The sequence below is a fragment of the Hippocampus zosterae genome, chromosome 2, assembly GCF_025434085.1.
Source record: "Hippocampus zosterae strain Florida chromosome 2, ASM2543408v3, whole genome shotgun sequence".
Classification (NCBI taxonomy): domain Eukaryota; kingdom Metazoa; phylum Chordata; class Actinopteri; order Syngnathiformes; family Syngnathidae; genus Hippocampus; species Hippocampus zosterae.
Window position 1 is genome coordinate 40,666,883 of NC_067452.1, and position 11,155 is coordinate 40,678,037.

At 46.7% G+C, this 11,155-nt stretch overlaps 1 protein-coding gene across 1 annotated transcript; it reads right to left on the reverse strand.

Moving 5' to 3' along the window:
- Nucleotides 1–98: 98 nt before the first annotated feature.
- On the reverse strand, nucleotides 99–9,865 carry slc35a2 (solute carrier family 35 member 2). The gene is made up of 6 exons (XM_052055371.1): nucleotides 9,572–9,865; nucleotides 7,607–7,789; nucleotides 7,216–7,367; nucleotides 6,767–6,889; nucleotides 5,018–5,571; nucleotides 99–269 (listed from the first exon to the last, which is right to left on the reverse strand). The coding sequence occupies exons 1-6, from the start codon at nucleotides 9,630–9,632 to the stop codon at nucleotides 242–244; spliced, it is 1,101 nt and encodes a 366-aa protein (XP_051911331.1). The 5' UTR covers nucleotides 9,633–9,865; the 3' UTR covers nucleotides 99–241.
- Nucleotides 9,866–11,155: the final 1,290 nt, after the last annotated feature.

The following is an 11,155-nucleotide window of genomic DNA, read 5'->3' on the forward strand; positions in this document are numbered from 1 at the left end:
GTAATCCTTTTTAAAAATCCCCCAACCTACCTGAAAACATTCGTATGGGGGAATTTGCGCTCCCTTGTGGAGCGTCTATCTCAACACAGAGTCGTGTGTATCGAAATCTTACTTTTAATTTCGTTTTGAAATGGTGGCGGAGCTAAATTTTCAGTCATTTCAAATACTGTATCAAGTGAAAAAAAAAAGTAAGACAAGTCCTCCAAAAGACCACGAGGGGGCAGTGCTCTCGAGTCTCGTCTTACGATCCTTTCTCCTTCGTGTCGCACCTGCACGATGGAGACAGAAGAAGAGGAAAAGGAGGAACGAGAGGGTTCATGGTTAGAATCCTGGAGGGAAGCAGGTATAAGGCGTCACTAATTGATGTTAAAACATATTAGTAAGCAGTTTCTTGTGACTGGATGGGACGTGTGAGTTGGACTGGAAGAAAATAACAGATTCTTGACATCTACCAGGAGTAACAAACGTGCTAACGGTGTAACATGACACATTCCTGCTTTTTTATCTAACGCCCTCGCTCCCTATGTGTGTACAAATCCAATTGCAATCAAGTTGGGAGCGTGTGTTAAATAAAATACACTGATTTGCGAATCATGTTCAACCGATACTTAATTGTACGCGCTACAAAGACAAGCTATTTCATGTTCAAACTGAGAAACTTTACTGTTTTTAGCAAATATTGGTAAACTTGGAATTTTATAGCGGGAACATGTTGTGATAAAAGTTGTGATAGGGTCATGTTAACCACTGTGTTCCATCACTTTTTCTTTTCACAACAGTCAATAAACGTTTAGGAACTGAGGACGCTAGTTGTCACATCTTTGTCGGTAGAATTCTTTCCCATTGTTGCTTGATGTTCAGCTTCGACTGTTCAACAGTTCGGAGTTTCCCTTGTCGTATCTTAGGCCTCATAATGTGCCGCACATTTTCAATGCGAGGCGGGTCGGGACTGCAGGCAGGGCAATATAGGATAAGCGCACCCTTTCAACAACGAAGCCACGTTGTTCTAACACGTGCAAAATGTGGTTTGGCATTGTCTTGCTGAAAATAAGCAGCGGCGTCTATGAAAAAGACGTTCTTTGGATAGCAACAGGTTTCTTCAAAACCTGTATGTGCCTTCGCAGGTGTGTAAGTTACCTACGCCACACGAACACAGGCCCATACCACCGCGAATGCTGGCTTTTGAACTTTGTTCAAAAACAGTCCGGATGGTTCGTTTCCTCTTTGGCCCACAGGACACGACGTCCGCAATTTCCCAAACCGATTTGAAATGTGGACTCGTCAGACCACAGAAGACTTTTCCTCTTTGCGTCAGTCCATCTTAGAGGAGCTCGAGCCCAGAGAAGCTGCGGGGCGTTTCTGGCTGGTGTAGATGAATGGCCTATTGCCTGTCATAGGAAGTAGAGTTTCAAGTTTCACTTCGGGAGGTCGCGGCGAACTGGATTTACTGACTGGATTTGGTTTTGTGAAATGTTCCTGAGCACACGCGGCGAGATCCTTTGCAACAAGCTGATTTTGGGGGGATTTAAAGTTGGTTTTGGGCCTTGCCGCTTACATGCGGTGATTTCTCCAGATTGTCTGAACCTTTTGGTGACTATAATGAAATTCCTGAAGTCCTTGCGATTGTACACTGAGGTACATTGTCCTAAAACTGAATATTTTCTTAGGCAGTTGTTGACAAGGAGGTGGTGAACCTTGGCCTATCTTTGCTTTCAAACAGCCATCGCTGCATACAAAGTGCTGTACATGGAGCGATTTAACATACCGAATAAACAGTACAGGCGGTAGAAAGCACCAAGCAGTAAAATCAAGAACAAATCTAAGTTGACTTGACTTGACTTAATTGATGTAAGCACCTCGACTCTCAACTCAAATGTATTTCTGGAGCACTTGTAAATAACCACCACTATATACAAAGTGGAGCAAATATCATATATACAAAAATATACAATAAATGAAGAGCGAAGACAGTAGAAAGCACAAAACAGTCAAACTCAAAATCAAGTCTCACGTTGAGTCAAAAGCCAAAGAATAAAAATGAGTTTTGAGGCGAGTTTTAAGTTGGGCATCGAAGCCAGGGGCTTGCCTAACGTTCAGCGGGAGGACGTTCCAAAGAGAGGGAGCGGCGACGGAAAAGCCTCCATCCCCTCGGAGCCTCCGCTTAGTTCTTGGTACCTCTAGTAGTGTCTGGTCCACAGACCTGAGGGTAGGTGGCTCAGGTCTGGGGAGAGAGGTAAAGTGGGGCCCAGGCCATTTCAAGATTTGAAAACAAATAATAGGATCTTCAAACAAACTCTACAATGTATCAGGAGCCAGTTATGCGCTCCCTCTTACGAGCAGCAGCATTCTGGAGCAACTGGAGACGCTTCATGGAGGATTGTGGCTGACTCCAAAGTAAAGTGCGTTACGGGCAATCCAGCTGGGATGTGACCAAGGCATGAATTACTGTCTCAAAGTGCTCATGAGAAAAAGAGGGTTTATTTTGCCAGCTGCCTAAGAAGAAAGAAGCTGGATTTCACAACGGCACCAATTTGCCTTTTCCCAGTCGAGCCCGTTCAACTGTGGGATGTTTCAAACAGCTGTTTGATGAGCATTGCACAACTTTTTGGGGAACGTTTTGCAGGCATAAAAATCACAAGTTCATTTTTCTTTGCTTAAAACAATAACATTTGTCAGTTCCAACATGAAATAACTTGTCTTTGGAGGGCATTTAATTAATTATACTAGGCTGAACATGATTTGCAATTCATAGTATTCCGTTTTCATCTTGAACACAACGTCTGCGCGCGCGTGTGTGTGTGTTAAAAAGTTAAATTAAGTACAAATTCATTGATCCCCCCTTCCCACAACAGCATTCAACATTGACAAAATCCGTTCATCTCTGCGACTTCCTCAAGAACTTGGAGGTGGCGACCGGCTTTTGTCCATCCGCAATTTGCTCGTGTGTCACTCAAAAACATTCGACACCGATTGTGACTTTGGATCCGAATTCAACAGGATTTCATTCCCTTCAGCAAACAACCCTGGGCGAGTCATGACAGATTTTTTTTTTTGAAGCCGCTTCCACTAAAATGGCTGCCAAAGAAACTGGTACGAGCAGGACTTTTTTCATAATGTTGTGGGGATGAGAACAAAGGAGCCCAGCGGAAGGCAATTGCGGAAGCAGTCGCTTGTCTACATTTTAAAGATTTGACCCGAGGTATGTGCAAACAAGTCAGAAGGGCCAAGGCCATCCATCTTGTCTTACTTGCAAACTTCATGGGGGGGGGGGGGGGGGGTCGGTTCAGTTTCACACGGGAACATTTCAAATAGATTCAAATCGGGAAAATTGATTACTGTGTGTGTGTGTGTCGGGGGGTGGGGGGGGGGGGGGGGATTTCAGGTTTAGGCCCAGTCTGACGTGCGCTTTGTTCTTTTCACCCACACACTGAAACACAAGCTTGCATAAAATGCAAATCATACACTTACAAAAAAATCATAAAATAAAGAATCCCTCCTCCTTCAATGACACCATTTTGAGATGTTTTAACCTTCATGTCAGTCACTTGATAGAGATTAGTTGTATGAAAATAAATCAGGATTTTGTTTGATCGACGCATCCATTTTTTTTTTTTAAATGTCCTCATTTGGGTCGTAGGTGAGCTGGAGCTCATCGTCGCAGATGATTGCGTGACAGGTGAAGGACCGGTCGCCAGTCAATGTTAGAGCATATGAGAAAAACAAAATGGCAGATGCAGACAAAACGGGGGGGCAGGTTGCTGACCAAAATGTCTGCCGGTAAACGTCACATTCAAACAAACGACCGGTCGGCAAAATATATCAGGGGCAGAGAAATGAGGATTTCATGCGGACAGCTGGTGGGGCGCTCGAGTTCGTCGCCACTTCATGCTGTGGCCCGGAGGTCACGTGACTCAACGGGTATAGCTCGCGTCCGGACGAGAAGAGAAGGCGCCGGCCGGTCTCAAGTCCGCAGGCGGTGCCGCCTTTGTCCTTCCTCGGTCCAACGGACTGCTCGATAATCAAGCGATCGATCCAGCGTAGTGCATCGAGTATCGACAACAATAAGGCTTCTTCCTTTCCCCGCCACACTTGCGCCGCTTTCTGCGGCCAGTTAGTGGGTTAGGCGGAAGGTCGAGAGCGGGCAGGAAGTGAGCGGGCTGTGATCGAAAATCACTCCCCCCCCCCCCCCCCCCCCCCACCCTCTAAGTTCCTCGTGAAGAGCCAAATCACAAATTCACATGCAAGGTTTCCAACTTTCCGGGATTTTTGCTCCGCTCTAGACCAGGGGTACTCAACATGGTGTCAGCGGGTACCAGGCGGCCCCCGCGGATCCCATGTGTAGCCCGTGGGCCCATTATTTAAAAAAAACAAAACAAAATACACACACTGACTCCGAAGAGAGGGGACGTTGTAATTTCCAAGAAATGCCCGTCTGAAAATGTAAACTCAACACTTGCTTATTTAGCCGTCTCTTTCTTTGTTCAATCCATCTTAATTATTTGCGAGAAATCGCGATCACGATTAGAATCGGCGAATGATTGCGTGAGTAGAAACGCCAAATAATTTCTTATTTTATAGGTAAGAGCACGACCATCCAAGTCGCTACTCTACGTTCGCCTTTGCATATCAATGAGTCGTCATACTCACGGTATCACCGATACCCGATACATTTTTTTTTTGGGACTCGTGGGACCGATCATCTACAATTTGTTTTCAAAACGCACATATTTGCTCTTTTCACAGCCAAGAGGAATATAAAAGTATTGCTTTGGCGCCGTCGCGCGACATCTATTACGCGACTCCAAGCGTCTTTGGCGGAGGGTGTGAATTATTCGCTTATTTGAATAATCGACAGCACGGTTCGGTCGCCCCCCCCCCTCCCACCTCCCCCATCTAACGCAGGCTAGCGATGAGGGACGAGGGAAAGAGTGAAGGTTTTCCGAACGCAGCCCCGCGAGAGAAAAAAGGTAGAAGAGGAGAGGGGGGGGGATTCGAGAGTCACTTGAGCACCACTGACTTTGTCTGAAAGGTCTCCGCCACGGCTCCGTCCTCAGTTCTCGACGTCGAGGGAGACGAATTGAGGTTGGCCGACGATTTCGGGAGGCTGTACATGTAGACGGCGGCGATGACCAGCCCGGCGCCGGCGGCAAACAGCCCGTCCACGCGGAAAGCAAACAGGTAGATGGACATGACGGTGGAGATGATGATGGAGAAGGAGGTGGCGAAGCCTTTCAGGATGTTGTCGGCGTACTTCACCACCACGGCCACCAGGAGGCCGCCGAAGGCTTGGTTGAGGATGACGCCCCACACCATGTAGGTGTAGCCCGAGAAGAAGCCGCTGCGGGCCACGGCGGCGCCGTCGTTCAAGTACAGCGCCAGGGCGCCCAGCGTGGTGCCGAAGATACCCAGCTGCACGTTGCGCACCCACACCGACGCCGAGCTCCCCTTCAGGATCTTCTCAAAGTAGACGCCGGCGAAGCCCGACGACAGGCAGCTGACGATGACGGCCGTCAGGCCCGCCGCGTAGTTCTGATCGGCTCTGTTCGTCTCCTTGCTGGACCCCTGCTGCACCTGCCGAGCGAGACGTGGCGAAGAGGTCTGGGTCATAGAGGAACACCCGCCATAGCCCCTTCACCCCGCCCCCCACCTAGAAATTAATGGATAAACTCTCATTCAATCATTTCACATCTCAGTCTGTGTTACGTCTCTCCTTTTCTAGCCAAGCTGCTTATAACACACAGCTCACTTGTTTTCTGCGTTTTGGTCATGTGACGTTCGCGAGCCAAGCTCTTTGGACAACTGTGATGTCATTTTCAGACGGGCAGCAAGCGGAAAAATGGCTGAGAAAAAAAATAAAATGAAAAAAAAAGGCCGATTTGACTACTTGATTTCTATTACTACTGCGTTTAGATTCGTGAGGGCACAAAGCAAATACTATGGTGAAGGTTCCCCCCCCCTCCAATTTGAATTCCCATTTACCGGTAATAGGCTCGTGGCGGGGCCTCGACTTCCACCGGAGGCTGACCTGACCGCAATCACGCCGAGCGAGCCGCAATACGCGTCAAACGGAAACGCACGCCGACATCGTTGAATCCGTTACACACAAGATGGTATTCATAAATACTGTATAGTGAAACTCCTCTACAACGAAATCTACATGGGCGAAAATAATGTGGGGAAAAAAGGTAATGCATGAAAGCCATTTCCATTTTTCTGCTCCCCCTACAATGAAAAATTTCGTGACACGAAATCTTTTTCTCTGCTCTTGCCTCGCGACGGGATTCGCTACAACGAAAACAAGACTTCCGCAAAAACTCTAACCCAGCTGCTTCGTTCGGAAACGGCAACAGGCAACACCAAACTGGTTTACACGTGCACAGTAGTCTGGGAATTATTTGTTAGTTTCAGACGCCGCAGGAACGTTGCATTGCTAAAATGGTAACAAAACGGACCTTTGGATGTCAAGCAGCTAAGACAAGAAGAGCTTTGACGATGGAAGAAAAGTGAACAAAATGAAAGACGAAGGAAGCAAAATAAAAGACATCCAAGAAATTGAGACGCATAAATGACTTTATATATACACGTTTTGTGTGTGTGTTTACATCCGAGATCAAATTTGCTACAGTGAAAAACCCCCTGTTGTGAAAAATGACTGCAAACGTGATTTTGTTGTGGGGGAGTTTCACTGCACCCGTGCGCTGCTTATGCACCCCTCCCCCTCCCCCATTAGTGGAGTGTCAGAAGACGAAGGCGGGGGTTGGCCTACCTGTACAATCGCAACGCCAACGAAGAGCAGCAGTAGTGAAAACCACTGCACTTTGGACAAAGTCTTCTTGAGCATCAGGACACTGAAGAGCGCCGTGGTCAGGATCTTCAGTTGATACGTCACCTGAGAACCCACCGCCAGATTGACACCCATCACCATCAAGTGTTATACTGTTCCTTTGTATACCTTTGTCATTCGTTGAGTAACTCAACTTCTGTTTTGTGTGTAGGCCAATCCATGATATAAAATCCATCTTGGGGTAGTTTGTTGGGGAGAGTATACAGTGATTTGCTGCCATCTTGCAGCAACTAAAGGCTATTATTCACTTTTTTTGGAGGGGAGGTGAAGAAGAGGTCTATTCCTGGCTGATTTTGACGGAACGGCGATGGTAGCAAACCCATCGTCATTCATTCGTTTGCATGTGTCTTGTGGTCGTTTCATGTAGTGACCTGGAAGGTGGCGGCGGGCAAGTTGGAGATGGCGATGTATTGCAGGTTGTTTTGCAGCGTGTAGATGAGAGACGGAACAGCCAGCTTCAGCGTGTCCCTGTATTGTATGAAGATGGCGTCCACCAGGAACAACGCCATCTCCTTTACGTTGACTGATTGACCGCATGGCGTGGGCACACATGAAACGTGAGACATTAGTTTCATGACTTGACAGGAATAAGACCATTTCCTTAGGAAAAAAATAATAATAACAAGGCGGGGTTTGCCGATTTTATATTTTGTGGCATTCGAAACCCAAAGTCAAATGTTCTCCAATGATTTTGCCAAATGTACCTGCAATTTTTCTCGGTGACAAAACCAATAATTGCGCTCAAAGGGACACGACACTTACATCTCTTCTGCAGCAGGATGATGAGGAGGCACGCCAGCACCTTGAGGACCTCCGCCATGACCACGGCCGACGTGGCCAGGAAGCGCTCGCCCGGCAGAGTGCGCACGTAGTGGATGCTGAGGATGAGCGACGCATTCTGGACCACCAGCACAGCCAGACTGATGTACTTAAGCTTGTGGTTCACTGACACACCAAAACACACACACACACACACAAACATGTGATCACTGTCTCATCACCGGGACACCAACTGTCCTCATAAAAAATTCTGTAAGTTCAGTGACATGCAGACTTTGATTTCCAACACACAGGACAAAATTAGTCTTGAGGAGAACGTATCCTTTTTGCTCAGCGGGATCTTACTGTCATCCACAAAGCGGTGGAAGGAAACACCACGTTTTGTGTGATGGAAAAGTGGTTAGAACTGCATGACTGTCCGTGTTTTATGTTATTCATTCATTCATCTTCCGTACCGCTTGATCCTCACTGGGGTCGCGGGGGGTGCTGGAGCCCATCCCAGCCGTCTCCGGGCAGTAGGCGGGGGACACCCTGAATCGGTTGCCAGCCAATCGCAGGGCACACAGAGACGAACAACCATTCACGCTTACATTCACACCTAGGGACAATTTAGAGCGTCCAATCAGCCTGCCATGCATGTTTTTGGAATGTGGGAGGAAACCGGAGCACCCGGAGAAAACCCACGCAGGCCCGGGGAGAACATGCAAACTCCACACAGGGAGGCCGGAGCTGGAATCGAACCCGGTACCTCTGCACTGTGAAGCCCACGTGCTAACCACTGGACTACCGGGCCGCCCCGTTTTATGTTATGTGTTGTGTTTATTATTTTACTTTATGTTAACTGTTTTGTTAAGCGCTTTGTTACAGCTGCCGCTGTTGTGAAAGCGCTATATAAATCAGCATGTATTGTATTGTTTTGTTTTTGTAGGATGGAACCGAGGGGAAGTAAATATAATGAAAACAGCAAGGGCCCCAGAACAGAACCTTATGGAACATGACGTGTGTCTTCTGCCTATATCTCGTCTAGCCTGTATAGCTTTCTCATGCCCGCGGTAAAACAAGGTGTGTCCTTGTCGCAATCCGTTCAGCCTTGATACGCTGCTTAATGGAAACTTTGTGGAGAATGCATCGAGCGTAGGAATGCGGCAGTTGATACAAGATAAGAATCCGTTTGGGAGAGACCAAAGTCCCGATGCCGCACCATAAGTTTCGGTACCGCCCTTTCTGATTATATCAATAGGTTGTGAACCCTATGCGTGCGCGCACTTGTGATTGAAGGCCGTTGTCTGTAATTAATTTGTGCCCGGAATATTCTGCAAACCACCTATATATATAATTCTAATTGGTGAGCATACATGTCTATGTGTATTTCTATCTTGGCTTGAGAAAAATCCGACGCACGGTTTTTTTTCCGAATGCAGTGCCCAAGTATCGGATCGGGACGAGTTATTGGCAGATACTTAAAACCAAACACTCGGTAATAACTACGTGAAAGTGTTGTCGAAAGCCATGTAGTGTTCGCCACAGACTGAATGGCACCGTGTTTCAAGAAACCGTTGAAATGGTTCTCCGGTGAAAAACAAAAGGCCCTTTCTAGTAATATTGACTCAGCCCATGTTTGCACTGGGAAAGCGACGGCAGCATCTCGCGTTCACTTCCGCGACACTCCTCGCTTGCGTGTAACACGTCACACAACTTGTACTGTACTAGTAGTACCTGCTCCACGTCCGCACCTGCTCACCTCACTTTTTTTTTTAAAAATGCGAACTTCACGAACATTTAAGTGACATTCAGACTGAGCCACTTGTAAAAGTGTTACACCAACAACGGGCACAGCTAAAGTCACTCATGCCCCTGCCTCACTTCTAAAAGGGGGGGGGGGGGAATACGACTAACACGGCTTCTATAGGAACAGCAAAATCTTTTTTTCACACAATCTTCTCTTACTTCCAACGTGTCGCAGTCTCGTCGTCCTGTCTTCGGCCACTAAATGTTTTCCATCAGCCATGCTAGCGCTTGCCCGGCTAACGCCCCGCTAGCAGGGACTCGCGGCGTTAAGAAAAACGCAGAGCCTCAACCGGGGTGACGGACGAGCGCTGGGTCCAAGAGACAGCGTCTTAACCAGGGAGAAGACCAACAGCAGTACCGGGGAAGTCACCGGGTCTGCCGGAGGAAGAAATCCCGCCGAGGAACTGTGACGTTCGGATCGCAGACAACACGTTGGACTGCGAGACACCTGATGAAGAGGTATCACTTTAAGTAAAGAAAGTCTTTGGACAAACCTAGGAATATCAACAAGGTGGGCGAATTCTCTACAAGAGTGAGACCTCTTTTCTGATCCTACAAAAAACGTCCCTTCTCCGTCTCAGGGAGGAATTCTATTGGCTACTGACCTAGAAAGGAATTGTATTGGCTGCCCGGCGGGTTCACCTGACTTCTCAGATTTCCGACTAGGAAACGTCTTTAAGGTGGAAACATATGGAAGAGACACAACATGGCATCGACTACCACCATTTTAGGTTGGAGTTGTTATTTACACTGGACGACAGGTGCAAATCCGCTGCAAACAGGAATGCTGCAAATATAATAAGAAAAAATGCAAATAAAGACAATCACACGTGCAAACTAAAAAAAACACACAAAGCGACTGCAAAACAAAAACGCCGCAGAAAGAAATGTTCAAAAACATAAAATCAAAAACACATCAACTCGAAAACGCAAGAAAACATGAAAGTTCACGCCACTAAACAGAAGTTTAACCATGCCACTAGGGGGCATCACAGGACCAGTCATGTGAGACCAGGCCCTGCCCACTTTCTCGTCTCACGTGAACTTCCATTTGCTGTACCACCATCCTTGCTCTATCGTCTAATTGTACTTCCAGCATGTCTTGGGTTAATTAGATATCTCCAAACTTTAATAAACAAACATGTTTCAAGCCATGTAACGATGCTGCTCTATCATAATATCATGAAATAATAAACGACAGCGTCCACGTTTAAAAATACAGGACGTAGCCCTCAGTGGCCTGGCAAAACGTCCATTTTTTGTCGTGAATTTGCCTCACTTTTTTTCTTGCCGTACCTTTTCAGTTGGTGTCTTGGATTTCCGCAATGTTTTTTTTGCATTTGTTTTGTGATTTGTAATAAGATATCTTTTATTTGTCCCACACTGGGGAAATTTACAGCCTACAGCAGCAAGAATGTAGGCAGAAAGAAGAAAAAACAAACACCGTTCAATTAAGTGCAATATAAATACAAAATGGATAAATCGCAGTGCTATTTACAGTTTGTTTTCACATCAATTAATTATTAATGTTTGCTTCCACTTTGTTGCTGTGATATCTGCAGTTCTTTCTTGCCTTTTACTTTTTTTTCTGTATTTAAGTGTTTGCATCATTCGTGTATTTGCAGCATGTTTTTCTTCACCTTTGTTGGATTACATCATTAGGTCGAGGAGACGGACGAAGTGGAGCTGGACGAAGTGGCTCGGCTGGAGAAAGGGAAGTCTGGACTACTAAAGGGAAGTCTG